Here is an 18,045-nt window from a genome sequence, read left to right as displayed (position 1 = left end):
GTTTACATTGAATCAGTACAGTATTTGAATAGGACAGGCCCTGAACTACCTTGAGTGAAAGATCAAAATGTCAAGGAGACTTTTATTTCATATCATGGCACTCCAAAGTTAATTATTTCTTCCTTAGTTTTACAAAATAGAATCAGAAAAAAATGCAGCATGGAAATAACATCATTCCACAGCCTCAGAAAAGAAGTTTGAGGATGGCTGAGGACACCAGCAGCAGGATGGCACTGGGACCAGTTGGAATAGCGCTGTTACACAGGTCCCCTTCACAGCAAGTTATAGGACTGATACAGGCTAAACTGTTTAGGCAGCCCTTGGTAACCATTGTCACACCTGCAAGACATGATGAGAAAATTCTCAGAAATGACTTTACAAAACATGTTGAGACTTGCAGCAGGCAGATATTCAGAGTTATCTGAGCTTCTAACATGAGAAAAAAACTCACCGTTTAATTCGGCACTGACAGAGGAACAACGGTTGAATAAGCTGGAACAAGATTCGATGTTTGTGCAGGATTTCGGATCAGTGGCTGTGCATGTGTAGCACTTTAGTCCACATGCTATAAAAGGAAACAAAACAATTTCAAACACACATGCAATTACTGGGAGTTTTATTTTTTCTTTTATTTGTTTTGAAGTCTGTCGTATACTTAACACCACAAAACTATAAACAGTTGTTTTTACATTTAAAATTTGAATGATTAAACAAAAAAGATATAAAGTGTTTATTGCTGTTTCCTCACAAGCTTGTTATATAACTCATTAATAAATTGTTACTGTGTCTTTAACTTTCATTTTCTTTCCAACCTTTAAGATCACCTTTAAACTTCAACTTCTTTATCTATCAAAGCACACAGGACCAACATGAAATATTTTCTTACCTGCAGACAGAGTCACACACAGGATCAGAGCTCCATAAAGCTGCATCATGAACTCAGATTGCTGATCAGTCTTGTGAGAGAGAGAAAAAACTGGTGCTAAGCCTTTCTTTTCCAGTTCAACTTCCCAGTCTGCTTCCAGGACCTGAGAATTTGTATCTCTACAAAAAGCTTCATACCATGTGACCTGAAAACCATGCCCCTTTAAGTGACCTCACTGCACAGACTCACCATTTTTGGAAATTAAGGTAAGTGCTTACAGCCCATATGACTGTTACTTAATCAACAATCAAATCAAATAAAAGAACTCTGAAAAGAAATAGAGGTTAAGGGTTCTTAATAAGTATAAATTTCCCAAAGTCTGTCTAATTTCATCACATTTATTCAAATACAATTTGATTGTATCAGATTTTTTTTTTTTTTTTTTTTTTTTTGGTACTTTATGGTGCTTTGTAAAGAAACATGTTTCAGAAGGTCATCTTACATGAAACTCTGTTGGGGAGGCTGATAAAGCTCTGTTCCTAAATAAACCACTGTAAAACACACATCTGGAAATGCTGGAAGATCTTTATGGTTCTTTTTTGCCCACAGCAACTTTTTGTGACAGTGTAGAGAGACAGGAAATGGGGGAAAGATGCGCAGGCAGATTGGCGACAGGCCAGGACGGGAACCTGCGCCGCCCACACCGCAACGCTGCATGTGTACTTGGTCGCCGGCTTCACCACTAAGCCACCCAGGCACCCTGTTTATAGTTCTTAACAGCTTTGCAGAGTGTAAATGCTGCTTTTACTCATGTTCCTAAGTCCTGATGAATATACTGATGTCCTGCTATGAACACAATTTAATTCTGGACACTAACAAAGCAAATAATTTTCAATGTGACGGATGTGAAGTAATGTTAACATTTATTCAAGTCAATTCAATTCGATCAAATCCAATTAAATTAAACTGAATTCAGTCCAATTCAATTTCATTTGTATAGCACCAAATCAACAATCAATCACCTCAAGGATAGAGGGAAGAAAAGGGACTGAAAGGAGTCAGAAAGATAATCAGTCAGTTGCTGTGGGACTAATGCAGAAACAGCACAGACTTTCTGGAAGAAGCCAATTCCTTCTTTTTCTTCTTAGTTGTAAAGTTTTCAGAGTTCTCCATAACACGGATGACTGGCACAACTGCATCAGACACTGCCAGAATTTCAGAAGAGGGATTCTCACTGGGACGAACCTCAGGACATCGCCAGACTTTGAGAAAAGGGTGCCTCTCTCTGCTGAACCTCAGACATCAGCAGACTTTGAGAAATTGGTTCCCCTCTGGGCTGAAGCTCAGTCAAAGGCAGACATTCAGAACTGGTTTCTTCCTGGCCCCGAACCTCATTCAAGGATGGAGGTTTAGCAGCGGGTTCCTCACTGGTCTGAACCTCAGTCAAGGATGGAGGTTTAGCAGGGGGTTCCTCACTGTGCTGAACTTCAGATATCAGCAGACTTTGAAAAGGGGTTTCCTCACAAGACTGAACCTCAGACAAGGATTTAGATTTATGGAGTAAGATAACTGTCAAAAAGATGTGTGCATAATTCTAACATTTGTATTCGTAATTGAGAAACTGTGCGGATTAGGATTGTTTTATGTGAGTACAAAGTCTTGTGAATACAACTCTAATTTCTTCGACTACAAACTCCTCCCTTTTGTGTGGACACAAATTCAAGTTTTTATGTCAGTTTTGTTTACCTGAGTCTTGTAGCCCTGAAGATGCCAACAGGTGCCAAACAACACCTGCCATGGAAATAAGAAGTTATTCATCATTAGTTAATTTGATTCTCAGTTTGTTAGCTCTAAAAAAAAAAAAAAAAAAAAAAAAAAAACCTCTTTAAATGGTTTAAATGCAGTACAAACAAAAACTCTCTCATCCCCTGATGGGTTTGTAGATTCCTCTACTTCTTTCCACTGAAATGTTGCTGTTGTGTATCGCAACAGGGAACAAAACAGCCAAATATTCTCCGAAAAGTTTGTCAACTCAAGGATTTTAGATTTTAAGCACTTAAAGACTCTGGGGAGCCCAAGTTTGACATACAATAGAATACAATGCCTTTATTGTCATTATACAGGATGTACAATGAGATTGGAGCAGGGTTATAATAGTTTTGGATTTTACATTATCGTTTAGTTTTAGTTATTTTTTATTTTATTTTTTTCTCTAATTCAGTTAGTTTTAATTAGTTTTCGGAATGGTTTCACTCATTTTTAATTAGTTCTTATTTTAGGTTTAATGCTTACTTTTAATTTAGTTTCATTAGTTTCAGTATTAGTTTTTCATACTTTATCAGGTGCAAGATTCAAGGCACGAGAGTGACCATTGTAAAAACTCAACAAAAGATACCCTTTAAAGTAATATATTCAACAACCAACTGTTCACAGGACAGCAGTACTACGTGCTAAATGTGTGTAATATTAAGGATACAGGGAGAAACAAAGAGAAACATGAACACCCAAACTCAATAAATTGTACAATAAACTCCACAATAAAGCTCAGTGTCAGTGCAGCAGATTAACAACAGGTACATGTGGTGTTTGACAAAAACAAACTCTTTGAAGGAGTCAAAGCTCAAATCCAGCTGCATCCTGATGTTCTCCACCACCTGATGCTGCTTCTGTTTTGGAGCTAGCTTGGTCAGATGCTCGCTAATTAGACTTGCGGGGTCATTGTGGCCTCTACACACAACCTACGAAGTGGTTGTCCTCATGTCTGCATTTATGCTTGTGTAGCTGGATTGTGTCTGTTAATTACCCTGTGGTCGTGTGCTGGTGTTTTATATGCGGTGCCAGCTGGGACTTTTTTTTGTGCTCAGTTTTTTGGCTGCAAAAATGTGTCCGCATACACCTCAGAAAGTATGTATCTGCACCCCTTACAGAGGTAGTCCAGCTCCTCCATGATGGCACATCAATTATGGAGATATTTGAATAACATAGACCCTAAACTATTGTTAATGACACATCCAAATATGAGTGACAATTTTATGTCACATCAATGTACTTGAAAAAATCTTGATTTCTTCCTTAGATGTAAAAAAAAAAAAAAAAAAAAGAAAGAAAGAAAAAAATCAACATGGAAAACAACATCATTTCACAGTATTAAAGAGGGAGGACGCAGCAGCAGGATGACACTGGGACCAGTTAGAATAGCACTGTGAGTCTGTCAGCTAAGAACAGGAAATTAAGGATTAAGTTTGAACAGGTTCACAAAAACTGGACAGTAGAAGACTGGAAAAAAGTTGCCTTGTCAGAGAAGTCTTGATTTCTGATTAAGTAACATTCAAATGGTGTAAAGATGAAAACATGTTTATCAGCGGTTTAGGCTGCTGCCACTGCTGCAAGTGGTGGTGTAATGGTGGGGGACATGTTTGTTTGGCACACTTTGAGCCCCTTTGTACTAATTTAGCATGGTTAAAATGCCACAACCTAACTGAGTATTAGTGACCATGTCCATCCCTTTATGACCACAGTGTACCCATCTTCTGTTAGCTGCTTCCAGCAGGATACCGCATCATGTCACAAAGCTCAGATGATCTCAGATATTAATAGTGTGCAAGTGCAACTGTGCACATAAGAGTAATTTTGCATCCACCCAATTGTGACCTCACCTTCTGAAGAGGATGGGAGCTCTGATCTCATTTTTGAGCCTCTCTACAGGCAAGAACAACTTATATGAATTGTTATGATTCATATGCCTTGTCTGACAGAGCTCATTTTTCTTTATAAAATGCATAGATTAACCCACAAAATGTCAAGCCTAGTGATAACTGATTTTATCACTACAAGATGATCACTGTTTCTTTGAATTCATATTGTTATTATTACAGAACTGCAACTGGCAAAATGGTAACTGTAGGATAACTGGGGGGAGACCATCTTGAAAAGCACATCTGAATCACGATTGTTAAGTGATGGAAAAAAAAGAGCAACTTACCAGATTTTCTCTCCTTTATTTTTCTTGGTAAATTAAAAGTAACGTTGCTTTGTCCAAAAGACCAAAATGTCAAGGGAACAGTAAAAGGTAAAATACCCAAGTTGGGAAAGGTTATCATACATACAAACAAACAAACAAAAAAATGCTTTCTTCCAGATATCTCAACTTGGTTTTTCTTAAAATAAAACAGAAAAATGGAGAAACAAGAGACCTGTTGGCCTAAAGAGTACCACTGTGAAATGTTTTACTCGTACAATATGTGATATGCTGGAACGGAAACTGATCTGGCTGCAGGTCAACCATCACTGAGCTGATACTTGCTTTTTAAAATTTATTTTATTATTTGCAAAATGTTGAAAATTTGTAAAAAATGAAAAATAAAAATACTAAGTTTAAAATCTATCTGTAGACCTTTGCCCATTGAATGCTCGTACAAGTTTATGAGGAATTTGCCAATAAAAAAGGAAGGGGTAGTGACTGATGTAAAGCATTAATGTACAGTATTTCTTGAAAATGTCAAAAATTTGTAAAATAAATAAATAATAAAAAGTCAAAAATTAATAATTTGTCTGGAACATTCTGTTGACTTAATACTGATACCAAGTTTCAGAAGAGCCAGCCTGCAAATAAGGGAGGAAAGTAGGATTTGAAGGTAAACATCAATATACAGTAGTTCAGGAAATTGCTGTTTGTGCAGGAACATTTTACCTGATTCTGCAGTTTCTTCCTCTAGTCTTTCTGTCCATCCCATCATATTGACATGAATATGACATGAGTGAAAGTTTAGCAAACATTCACAAATGTTCATGACCACAGGATGGTATGGCATGCAGGCAACCAACATATTTAAAAAAGTACCTTTCAATAGAGCTTTTCAAGTATTTCCATATTCTCAATTATTGCCTTGGTCTGGTCAGGGAGATTGTTGTCATGTCCTGGGCCGTTGGCCCAGCGTTTTGTGTTAATAGTTTATTTCCTGAGTTTGTCTTCCCTGTATGTTTGTCATGTTCCCAGTGTTGTGACTTGTCTGCGTGTTCCTTGGTTTATCACTTCCTGTTTTATTTTGCCAATGTGATTTCCTTGTGCTTTGTGTTTAGCTTTGCTTCCCCTGTGTAATTAGTTTCATTTGCCTCACCTGTTGTTCCCTGCTGTTTCCTCTTGCCCTGATTACCCAGTGTGTATTTAAGCCCTCAGTTTTCATTTGTTCTCTGTCGCGTCGTTGATGTTGTGTGCCCGTGTGTTCCCTGTGTTTGCCCGTCGTCTCCCTTCCAAGATTTTTGTATTTGTTTTTCCCCCTGCTTAAATAAATCCCTTGTAAGTTACGCTGACTTCTGGAGTCCTTCGTGTCAGCCATTCCTCGCCTGTTTCCTCCCCGGCCATGACAGAACGACGCGACCAGACTATGGACCCCGCGGATACCAGGAGCCCCTCCGAGCAAGAGGAAGTGATTTTGGAGCTCATAGATCTCTCCAGGAACATCATTCATGCCACTGATGAACCCCGTCAGATTATTCAGGCAATTTTCTGCTGCAGACTTTTTTCTTCCTCCACTTGGCTCCTCACCCATCCTGACACTGCCTCCCTTGCCCATTCCATAATCATGCTCCGGAAAAACTTACAAGCTAAACTGTATAATATTGGTCGCCCTGTCCAGGGCAAAGACACAACCTTTTTCCTCCAAGCCATCACTAATTCACCTCTCCTGCAGCCGGTCATCTCACCTCCGTCGTCTCCTCCGCACCACTGCAGCTCAGCACCACAGGCGCTGCCTCGCTTTCCGGATCTGCCGTCATCCCTTCAACTCACCTCTCCCACCTCGTCATTTTCATCCTTTCACCCACAGCCCACCGCCTCCCCAGACCTCTCTTGGCTGCCAGATGATGTGGAGATTATTGATTCACCTCTGCTGGTGGACATCCTGGATGCTGAGAATCGTGCTTCCCACTCCAACAGAACGCGAAGGAAGCAGCGCTCCCGGCGTCGCCGTGCTCCTCCCCAGCCACTCTCGCCTCAGTCAGCTGTAGCGCCTGCTCAGTCGCAGTCTTCCCAGTCAGCTGTAGCTCCAGCTCCTGCTCAGTCGCAGTCTTCCCAGTCAGCTGTAGCTCCAGCTCCTGCTCAGTCGCAGTCTTCCCAGTCAGCTGTAGCTCCAGCTCCCCCTCAGTCGCAGTCTTCCCAGTCAGCTGTAGCTCCAGCTCCCCCTCCGTCGCAGTGTTCCAAGTCAGCTGTAGCTCCAGCTCCCCCTCAGTCGCAGTGTTCCAAGTCAGCTGTAGCTCCAGCTCCCCCTCAGTCGCAGTGTTCCAAGTCAGCTGTAGCTCCAGCTCCCCCTCAGTCGCAGTGTTCCAAGTCAGCTGTAGCTCCAGCTCCCCCTCAGTCGCAGTCTTCCAAGTCAGCTGTAGCTCCAGCTCCCCCTCAGTCGCAGTGTTCCAAGTCAGCTGTAGCTCCAGCTTCCCCTCAGTCGCAGTGTTCCAAGTCAGCTGTAGCTCCAGCTTCCCCTCAGTCGCAGTGTTCCAAGTCAGCTGTAGCTCCAGCTCCCCCTCAGTCGCAGTGTTCCATGTCAGCTGTAGCTCCAGCTCCCCCTCAGTCACAGTGTTCCATGTCAGCTGTAGCTCCAGCTCCCCCTCAGTCGCAGTGTTCCATGTCAGCTGTAGCTCCAGCTCCTCCTCAGTCGCAGTCCCAGACCCCTCAGTTAGCTCCAGCTCCCTCTGTTCACCCTGCTCCAGCTCCCTTAGCTCCAGCTTCCCCTGCACCTGTACCTGTTCGGCGGGTGGGGGCAGCCACGGACGGGCTGACCTCGGCACTCGCACCTGTTCCGCGGGTGGGGGCGGCCACGGACGGGCTGACCTCGGCACTCGCACCTGTTCCGCGGGTGGGGGCGGCCACGGACGGGCTGACCTCGGCACTCGCACCTGTTCCGCGGGTGGGGGCGGCCACGGACGGGCTGACCTCGGCACCCGCACCTGTTCCGCGGGTGGGGGCGGCCACGGACGGGCTGACCTCGGCACTCGCACCTGTTCCGCGGGTGGGGGCAGCCAGGTCCAAGCCTTCGCATCGGTTTTCTGTGTTAGCTGCAGCAGCAGGGTCTCAGTCAGCTCTAGCTCCAGTCGCTCTCCCTCGCCTTCAGTCAGCTCCAGTAACTCTTCCTCGGTCCCCAGTGTCAGCTGTTTCAGTGCCCTCTCAGTCAGTTCCCTCAGCCCCTGTCTTAGTTCCTTCGGTTTTGGTCCCAGTTCCCTCAGCTCCTGCTCCTTCTGTAGCTCCAGCAGTGTCAGCTCCCTCTCAGGCCCCAGTGTCAGCTAGCTCTCGGTCTGTTTCCACGCAGCCAGATCTCCCTAGCTCTCGGTCTGTTTCCACGCAGCCAGATCTCCCTAGCTCTCGGTCTGTTTCCACGCAGCCAGATCTCCCTAGCTCTCGGTCTGTTTCCACGCAGCCAGATCTCCCTAGCTCTCGGTCTGTTTCCACGCAGCCAGATCTCCCTAGCTCTCGGTCTGTTTCCACGCAGCCAGATCTCCCTAGCTCTCGGTCTGTTTCCACGCAGCCAGATCTCCCTAGCTCTCGGTCTGTTTCCACGCAGCCAGATCTCCCTAGCTCTCGGTCTGTTTCCACGCAGCAGATCTCCCTAGCTCTCGGTCTGTTTCCACGCAGCCAGATCTCCCTAGCTCTCGGTCTGTTTCCACGCAGCCAGATCTCCCCTCCCTAGCTCTCGGTCTGTTTCCACGCAGCCAGATCTCCCTAGCTCTCGGTCTGTTTCCACGCAGCCAGATCTCCCTAGCTCTCGGTCTGTTTCCACGCAGCCAGATCTCCCTAGCTCGCGGTCTGCTTCCACGCAGCCAGATCTCCCTAGCTCGCGGTCTGCTTCCACGCAGCCAGATCTCCCTAGCTCGCGGCCTGCTTCCACGCAGCCAGATCTCCCTAGCTCGCGGCCTGCTTCCACGCAGCCAGATCTCCCTAGCTCGCGGCCTGCTTCCACGCAGCCAGTCGTCTACCCGCCTGCTTCCACGCAGCCAGTCGTCTCCCGGCCTGCTTCCACGCAGCCAGTCGTCTCCCGGCCTGCTTCCACGCAGCCAGTCGTCTCCCGGCCTGCTTCCACGCAGCCAGTCGTCTCCCGGCCTGCTTCCACGCAGCCAGTCGTCTCCCGGCCTGCTTCCACGCAGCCAGTCGTCTCCCGGCCTGCTTCCACGCAGTCCCCTGCACCTCGGCTATTCCCCGAGCAGCCCCTGCTGCTCAATAAAGCAGCAGTGTGCCCTGTTCCGCGGTCCCAGCCTACGCATCCGGTGCCTCACTATGTAGGCCCCGTTCAGCCCATGGGGGTCTCCGCTCAGTCCGAGCGCTCCGCGCCAGAGGGTCCCGCTCAGTCCGAGCGCTCCGCGCCAGAGGGTCCCGCTCAGTCCGAGCCGATGGGGGGCTCCGCTCAGTCCGAGCGCTCCGCGCCAGAGGGTCCCGCTCAGTCCGAGCCGATGGGGGTCTCCGCTCAGTCCGAGCCGATGGGGGTCTCCGCTCAGTCCGAGCGCTCCGCGCCAGAGGGTCCCGCTCAGTCCGAGCGCTCCGCGCCAGAGGGTCCCGCTCAGTCCGAGCCGATGGGGGTCTCCGCTCAGTCCGAGCGCTCCGCGCCAGAGGGTCCCGCTCAGTCCGAGCCAATGGGGGTCTCCGCTCACTCCGAGCCAGGGGGTCCCGCTCAGTCCGAGCGCTCCACGTCACCCGAGGGTTCCCCACCAGAGCCCGGGGTCGCCCTTCTCCGCCGCCGCATGCCCCGCGGTCGGCCTCCAGTGTCTGCTCCCCGTCGCCGCCGCCGCACGCCCCGCGGTCGGCCTCCAGTGACCCCTCCTCGTCGCCGCCACCGCTGGGAGCGCGGTCGGCCTCCAGTGACCCCTCCTCGTCGCCGCCGCATGCCGCGCGGTCGGCCTCCAGTGTCTTCTCCGCGTCTCCGCCGCCGCCGCCGCTGGAAGCACGGTCAGCCTCCGGTGCCTGCTCCCCGTCGCCGCCGCCGCTGGGAGCGTGGTCGGCCTCCAGTGACTCCTCCTCGTCGTCGCCGCCGCCGCTGGGAGCGCGGTCGGCCTCCAGTGACTCCCCCTCGTCGTCGCCGCCGCCGCTGGGAGCGCGGTCGGCCTCCAGTGACTCCCCCTCGTCGTCGCCGCCGCCGCGGGGAGCGCGGTCGGCCTCCAGTGACTCCCCCTCGTCGTCGCCGCCGCCGCTGGGAGCGCGGTCGGCCTCCAGTGATTCCTTCTCGTCCTCGTCGCCGCCGCCGCTGGGAGCGCGGTCGGCCTCCCTCGTTGGGATTTTGCTTTGTGGCCCCTTGGCCTCTGCGGCCTCCTGAACTGTGTGTTTTTTGTTTTTGGATTTCCCACTGACTCCCCTGAACTGTGGACTGTTTTTTCCCCTGCTGTTTTTTGTTTTGTCATAGCTCCTGGACTGTTCCTTGTTTCGACCCCCTGTTTTGGACATTGGAGCTCTCCGGCCTTGTGCCGTCGCTTTATTTTCATCCGGTTGTTTTTTGTTTTCTCATCCCCATGTTTTGCTCTGGTTTTTGGACTATTATTCAGCTTGTGCCATTGCTTTTCTTTGTTCTGTTCCTTTTGCTTATTGTTTTTTGCCCCTGTGCTCTACCCTTGCTCCAGTGCTTGTGTTTTTGGGTTTGTTCCTGACTTTGTTTGCTCCCTGTCTGTTTTTTGTTTCGGGCCCTCCTTCCTGGTCCCCCGCCTCCCGCCCTTGTCTGGTTTTGTTTCTGGTTTTTGGCCGTCGGGAGCCGGCCTTTGAGGGGGGGGTACTGTCATGTCCTGGGCCGTTGGCCCAGCGTTTTGTGTTAATAGTTTATTTCCTGAGTTTGTCTTCCCTGTATGTTTGTCATGTTCCCAGTGTTGTGACTTGTCTGCGTGTTCCTTGGTTTATCACTTCCTGTTTTATTTTGCCAATGTGATTTCCTTGTGCTTTGTGTTTAGCTTTGCTTCCCCTGTGTAATTAGTTTCATTTGCCTCACCTGTTGTTCCCTGCTGTTTCCTCTTGCCCTGATTACCCAGTGTGTATTTAAGCCCTCAGTTTTCATTTGTTCTCTGTCGCGTCGTTGATGTTGTGTGCCCGTGTGTTCCCTGTGTTTGCCCGTCGTCTCCCTTCCAAGATTTTTGTATTTGTTTTTTCCCCCTGCTTAAATAAATCCCTTGTAAGTTACGCTGACTTCTGGAGTCCTTCGTGTCAGCCATTCCTCGCCTGTTTCCTCCCCGGCCATGACAATTGTAGGGGCAGAGACCCCTAATACAACCTAAAGAAAGCATGTATAGTGTAAATAAACTTGTGGAACTCCATAAGAAGAAGACTCCCTATTTACATGAACAAATTGGAGTATATTAGATAAAAATGATTCAAACCACTGCAGCGCAGTACCTTTAATACCTATGGTATGCTCTAATCTCTATAATAAAATATTGTGGTCAACGCCCATTCACACCTTTGTTCCAGTGACCTCAATTGGAGCAAAGTCCTATTTTGGTTTCATCTGAAACCACTGATTGAAATGACCCATGCCCCCTTTCACACCTTGGCACATGTGATTATGCACATGAACAATAGAGGGTCATAACCACCTCCAGGGGACTATACTCACAGGGATTTAAATACCTGGGTCTCTCCGCCATCTGGTTGATAAGTGAAGAAACCTTTTGGATGAGAGGTGAAACGTCTTCAAGAAACAAAAAGAAGTCCAGTCGCCTTTTTTCAAGCTCCAGAGATTATGATCAACAGTAGCTAAAGCTGCACTGAGGTCCAACAGGACAAGGACAGAGATCAGTCCACTGTCAGAGGCCATGAGAAGATCATTTGTAACCCACACTAATACTGTTTCTGTACACTGATGAATTTTGAAACTCAATAATTAAGGGTGTACCCTGCCTCTTGCCCTATGACAGCTGGGATAGGCTCCAGCCCTCTCACAACCCTGAAAAGGTTAAAGGGAAGTGAATGGATAGCTTTTTGTTAGTGCAACAATACAATGTTTTAATAGATAGGAAAGAGTATATTTGATACCAAGATTTCTAGCATTTATCAACAACAGGATGTGTTTTTAATACTTCCTATTACATTAAAATACCAAAGGAACCAGGTGAAATGAAATGTCATGAAAAAAGAGCAACATTTTCTTTGTACACTTCCGGAAAGTGGGGAGAGGGGTCTGAAAAAGAGTATGCTTTGTAGACTTTGAAAAAAGTTGAATGACCTCTTATTAGGTACTCTTCAGTGGAGCAGATGCAAGTTCAATATCAAAGAAGGTGTCACGATGAGGGGCTGTGTGTGGAGGGAAGGACCCAAGTGCAGGACATACGCAGACGTAAAGTAAAACTTGTTTATTTGCCGGGACTCGAAAAATACAAAATACAAAAACCAGAAATCTCAACCAGGGCAAAAAACAAACGGAAGCCTGGGAGAAAACCAAAAACCAAAAACACACAGCTAGGAGGGGAACACTGGGGAGAACAACGACGCAACAACTAACAAAGGCAGACTAAGGGTTTAAATACACACAGGGGAATTAGGGCAAGTGGAAACAACAGGGGACGACAGGTGAACCAAATGAACCTAATAACAAAGGGGAAGCAAAACTAGATACAAAACACAGGGAACACGAGATTGTCAAAATAAAACAGGAAGTGACCTAACCAAAAACATGCTGACTTAACAGACTGACAAAGGGAGTGAGAACATGACCAACTAAACCAGACCTGGGACAAAGGAGAGACACTAAGAAACACAGAGAACTAAACCAAAGGGAACCTAAATACAAGAGGGTCATGACTTACACACACGGGAGTACAGGGAAAACCAGAACATGAAAAACCAAAACAGAAAACAAAGAAACTAAGATTCAAGTACTAAACTATAACCAAAACTAGAAATAGAACAGAACTTTACAAATAGAAACCAAAACACTGGGCCACCAGCCCAGGATCATGACAGAAGGGGCACTCGGTCTTTTGGTAATGTAAGAAATTTATTCCGAGAGCAACTCGAAAGAAAGAAAGAAAGAAAGAAAGATTGATTCTAGGTCTTCATCAGGCTCAAGCAAGTATAGGAAATGACTGAGCAAGGCCTTAGTATCTTAGGTGTGGCCTGATTGAGATGAGGCACTTTTGAACTTCCCTTGTTTGATTCTTGTAATTTTTTTATAAAGAGAAGATTAAAAAGAGGTCCAGCTTGGAAAAAAACACACCTTAAGTCCAAAGATAATTCTGTTGGGAAAATGTGCTAAACAGGGTTATTATAGTTAACAAAAACAAACGAAATAACGAAAACTGAAATTGAAAAAACATTGTCGTTAACTGAAATAAATAAAAACTATAATTAAAAGGAAAAAACGATAACTAACTAAAACTGAAATGTGATTTTACAAAACAAGAACTAACTGAAATTATAGATAAACTCACTTTCATTTTCTTGTTTGTCATTTTTTTAAAGCCCTGTGGCTTTACATGAAATCTTTTTTTCCACTCTCTAAGTTCAAGCTGGGAGCGCCATCGGGCAACTGCGTGTGTGTGTGCACACACTGGTCCTCAAAGTAATGACAGCGGTCTGCCAAGAAAGCAGCAGAGTCCCATATAGAATTTCTTTGACTAAGAGAGCACAGATAGAAGCGAGTGTCTTGTTGTGGATGATGAAAAATGTGGGGAAAACCTCTCAGTCAGGAAAAACCACCAACATCAAATTCCACCTGAGAAGCGCACACAAGGCAGCTACGAGCCACTCTCACTCTGAGGTAAACTGTCGTGCACCTCTGGAGAAACGTGACTGCTGGTCAGGTCCACGCAGCCCAAAACGCTGTGATTAACAACATTGTGTTTAGTCCTTGTAAGTTTCTGGCTATTTTATCAATTAGTGAATAACAATCAGGAATAATAATCAAAGCATCAATATAAGGACTCACAAATGTCAGCAAATTCCTGGAGCGAGACTGCTGAAACTATCGAAATGGAATGAGGGAATGAAGGAAGTGAAAAAAACAGGGACAAATATGTTTGCAGCCAGAAAACTGAGCACAGTAGAGCAAGGACCAAAAAAAGTCCCAGCTGGCACTGCATATAAAACACCAGCACACAACCACAAGATAATTAACACACACAATCCAGCTACGCAAGCATAAATAAGGTCGGCCACTTCGTAGTTTGTGTATTGAGACCGCAATGACCCTGCAAGTCTAATTAGGAGCATCTAACCAAGCTAGCTCCAAAACAGAAGCAGCATCAGGTGGTGGAGACCCTTATGAAAATTCACTATAGTTTCCTATGGTTTTGATGCAGTAACCTTGGTTTTACCATGGTACCTCATGGTGATTACACGTACTATGGTCCTACCCATAGCACTACTATGGTTTATTCGTAGCACTTCATGGTAGCTGTGGTATTACTATGGTTTACATATAGCACTTCATAGTAACTATGGGAAATAAAAACTAATAAAAACGAGCAAAACCACCCTGAAAACTAACTAAAACTAACTTAATTGGAGAAAAACATACAAACGAACTAAAACTAAATGATAATGTAAAATCCAAAACTATTATAACCCTGGCACTAAGTGGGAATCATTATTGTCACCCAAAGTAATGTTTATTGTTTTCACTTAGACATGCAGAAAAAAATATCTCAAATAGTCATCTTTATGCACATGCTGCATGATTTTCTCACTCAGCACTGGTCCAGTGAAATCAAAATATTTACATAAGTGGGATCAGAGAGAGAGATTAAAAATGTGGTTTAAGGTATTTGCTTTATCTAGATAAACATGGTGTGCTCTTCTTGAGTGATTCTATCTGCTTTGGGTGTGTGCGGTGGTAACAGAGCAGCCATTGATGTCTTGAACCAGGAAGCTATAAATGATGTAACTTGTGATAACAATTTAAAACACACACACGCCATACCTGTCATAATGAGCACAGTACAAGATGAATTTTTTGGAACCTACCTAACCTATTTGTCTTTTCTTTCTTTCCCTCCCTGCTACGGTAACACCTGTATAACGGCTGCATGACCACAGACACCTGGCTCCCCTGTTTGTTCTGTTGTTTGTTTTCTTCTTGGATGGGTAATCTGCAATGACAAAGTTGAATCTGAATCTGAATCTAAAGCCCGAAGCGAGGTCCGGGGGATGGGAGCAGTTAGGCAGGCTCAGTGTTTAAGTGAGGTCCAGGGGGTTGGAGGGTGGAGTCGAAGTGAGGTCTGGGCGATGTCAAAGCGTATGAAGGGATGCAATACGAAGGCTTTATGTACAGTACACAAAACACGGCGACGGTGGAGGATTTCAGTTTTCTGGTCTATCTCCAAAACTCGCCAACATCACCGGAAAAAGTCGCTAAATTTGTCGCTAGTCGCTTTTTGGAAAAAAAAGTCACTACGGGGATCTGAAAATCCATTAAGTTGGCAACACTGAGCCCAGCTGAGGTCCAGTTGTTTTTCCGGGTATGTTCCAGCTGTCTGCATTAACCTTGCGAGAACTACCACCTGGGGTACTGCAGGTGACAGTTCTCGCGAGGCTAGTGTAAGAATTCAGAGCAGCACAAGAACGCCTTTTAAAATTATGTTAAAATACGGGAAATTTCTGGGAAAATAATAATACGGGAAGACAGCGGGACAGAGGGGTAAAATACGATAGCTCCCTCAGTCCCCTCTGCCTGCCATTTAGCTTTTGTCAGCACCAGGGTTATAATAGTTTTGGATTTTACATTATCGTATAGTTTTAGTTAGTTTTTACTTTTTTTAAATTTTATTCAGTTAGTTTTTATTAGTTTTCAGAGTGGTTGAGCCCTCGGCCCCTTTAGCCCCCTCAGTCCTTTGGATCCCCCCCAAGTTCTTTAGTTTTGGTCCCCTCAGTTAGCACTACAGTCCCTCCTGCTTGTCTTCGCCGCTGCCACAGGGAGCGTGGTCGGCCTCCTGCTCTTCCTTGCTGCTGCTGCTGGGAGCACAGGTGGCCTCCTGCTCGTCTTCGTCCTCGCCACTGCTGCCGCTGGGATTGTGGTTGGCCTCCTGCCTCGCCTCTTCGCCACCGCTGTGATTGAACCCCCCCCCCCCAAACTGTTTTCTTTGTGCCATGGACTGGTTGGCTTTTTGTTTTGCCTTGTTCCCTGTGTTTTTTGTTGTGGACTGTTTACGAGCTTTGTGCTGCTTCCTTCCACTTCCTGTTTTATTTTGGTAGTCTCGTGCTCCTTGTATGTTGTGTTCAGTTTGCTTCGCCTGTATTATTAGGTTCATTTGTTTCACCTGTTGTTCCCTGTTGTTTCCCACTGTCCCTGATTTCCTTGTGTGTATTTAGTGTATGTAGTTTTCCTCTGTTCTTTGATTGGGTCCTGTGACGGAGCGCCACCGTGGTCACTGATTATGGGCAGCGGACATGAAAGCGTCTCCATCGGCAGTGGGAAACAGCGTTATCTTCATGGTAGACAGGTAAATCCGCAACCACCGCACAGCGCTGCCGAAAGCCGACAGTGAGTAGTTTTTTGGTTTTGTTTACTTACGGGTCCTCAGGATGGGGTGCGTAGTCTGCCGGGTGCCCGCTGTTAGGGGAGTCGGAAGCGCAAGACGAGGCACAGCGCTTCCGGTGGTTAAATGGGAGGTTTGTGCACACATTTGGGGTCACGTGAATTGCATTATTTTGTTTGTTTGGTTATTTTTCCTTTTTTTTTTTTCCTTCTTCCCCAATGGACTGTGCCTCGTCTTGTGCTTCCGACTCCCCCAACAGCGGGCACCCGGCAGACTACGCACCCCATCCTGAGGACCCGTAAGTAAACAAAACCAAAAAACTACTCACTGTCGGCTTTCGGCAGCGCTGTGCGGTGGTTGCGGATTTACCTGTCTACCATGAAGATAACGCTGTTTTCCACTGCCGATGGAGATGCTTTCATGTCCGCTGCCCATAATCAGTGACCACGGTGGCGCTCCGTCACATCATCCCCTTCCACCCGGAGGTTGACGAGGTGCGGCAACCTGGAAAGGTAATTGGCCACCATATTAGACTTCCCCGGCCGATGTCGGATGGTAAAGCGGAAAGGCTGCAGCGAAAGGTACCACCGGGTCAGGCGACTGTTGTGATCCTTCATGGAATTGATCCATGTGAGTGCTCGGTGATCAGTCTCCAGGTCAAACTCTTGTCCCAGCAAATAATACCGTAGCTTCTCCAGGGCCCACTTGATAGCTAAGGCTTCCTTCTCTACGGTGGAGTATCTGGTTTCCCCGTGGTAGCAACTTACGGCTTAGGTATAGAACGGGATGCTCCTCTCCAGGGTCTCCCTGAGACAGCACTGCTAAAAGGCCGACCGCGGAGGCATCCACTTGAACCAGGAATTTCTTGCTGAAGTCAGGGCTCTTCAGCACTGGAGAAGTGCAGAGGCAAGCTTTCAGGGTGGAGAAGGCCTTTTCACATTCCTCCGTCCAGGTTACCGGGTTTCTTTGGTCTTTATTGGTTAGTGCGGTAAGAGGAGCAGCAATGGTTGCAAACTGTGGCACAAATCTTCTGTACCAGCCGACCAGTCCTAGGAAGGATCGAACCTCCTTCTTGGTGTGAGGCTGAGGGCACTTCTGGATAGCCTCGATCTTGTCCACCTGGGGTCGGACCTCCCCTTGTCCTATTTGGTAGCCAGGGTAGCGTGTCTCCTGACGTGCCCATTCACATTTAGAGGGGTTGAGTGTCAATCCTGCTTTTTGGATCCTTCCAAGGACATCGGTCAAGTGTTGCAGGTGCTCTTCCCAGGTGTTGCTAAAGATCACCACATCATCCAGGTAGGCGGCGCTGCAATGGTCACACTCCTGCAATACTCGGTCCATCAGCCTCTGGAAGGTAGCTGGTGCCCCATGTAGCCCAAAGGGCATCACTGTGAACTGGAACAGTCCCGCAGGTGTTCGGAAGGCTGTGTAGGGTCGAGAGGACTTCTCCAGGGGTACCTGCCAGTATCCTTTACACAAATCCAGGGTGGTGATGTACCGGGCAGCTCCAATCTTCTCCAACAGATCCTCGATTCGTGGCATGGGGTAAGCGTCAAACTCGGAAATGGAATTGAGTTTCCGGAAATCGATGCAGATGCGCAGGGAACCATCCTTCTTGAAGATGATGACCACTGGACTACACCACTCCGAGCAGGACGGCTCAATCACCCCAAGCTCCAACATCTTCTCCACTTCCTGTCGCAGCTTCCCCACCAGCTGTTGTGGAACCCGGTAAGGACGTTGGCGTATGG

The 18,045-nt window shown here is 46.7% G+C and overlaps 1 protein-coding gene across 2 annotated transcripts in view; it reads right to left on the bottom strand.

Moving 5' to 3' along the window:
• The window catches only part of LOC115786246 (prostate stem cell antigen-like), a 47,862-nt gene continuing 29,817 nt past the window's right edge, over window positions 1-18,045 (bottom strand). Inside the window, exons 1-3 of one of the 2 annotated variants that reach the window (XM_030738313.1) lie at window positions 887-1,016; window positions 452-565; window positions 1-339 (exon numbers count right to left, since the gene is read on the bottom strand). In XM_030738313.1, the coding sequence (XP_030594173.1) occupies window positions 185-339; window positions 452-565; window positions 887-935 (318 nt within the window). In that variant the 5' untranslated portion in view covers window positions 936-1,016 and the 3' untranslated portion in view covers window positions 1-184. Of the gene's footprint in view, window positions 340-451; window positions 566-886; window positions 1,017-18,045 lie in introns of those variants that run through there. The other variant, XM_030738314.1, reaches the window with a different exon arrangement.

The sequence above is a fragment of the Archocentrus centrarchus genome, chromosome 9 (assembly GCF_007364275.1).
Source record: "Archocentrus centrarchus isolate MPI-CPG fArcCen1 chromosome 9, fArcCen1, whole genome shotgun sequence".
NCBI lineage: Eukaryota > Metazoa > Chordata > Actinopteri > Cichliformes > Cichlidae > Archocentrus > Archocentrus centrarchus.
This window is presented reverse-complemented; position numbering and strand designations above follow the sequence as displayed.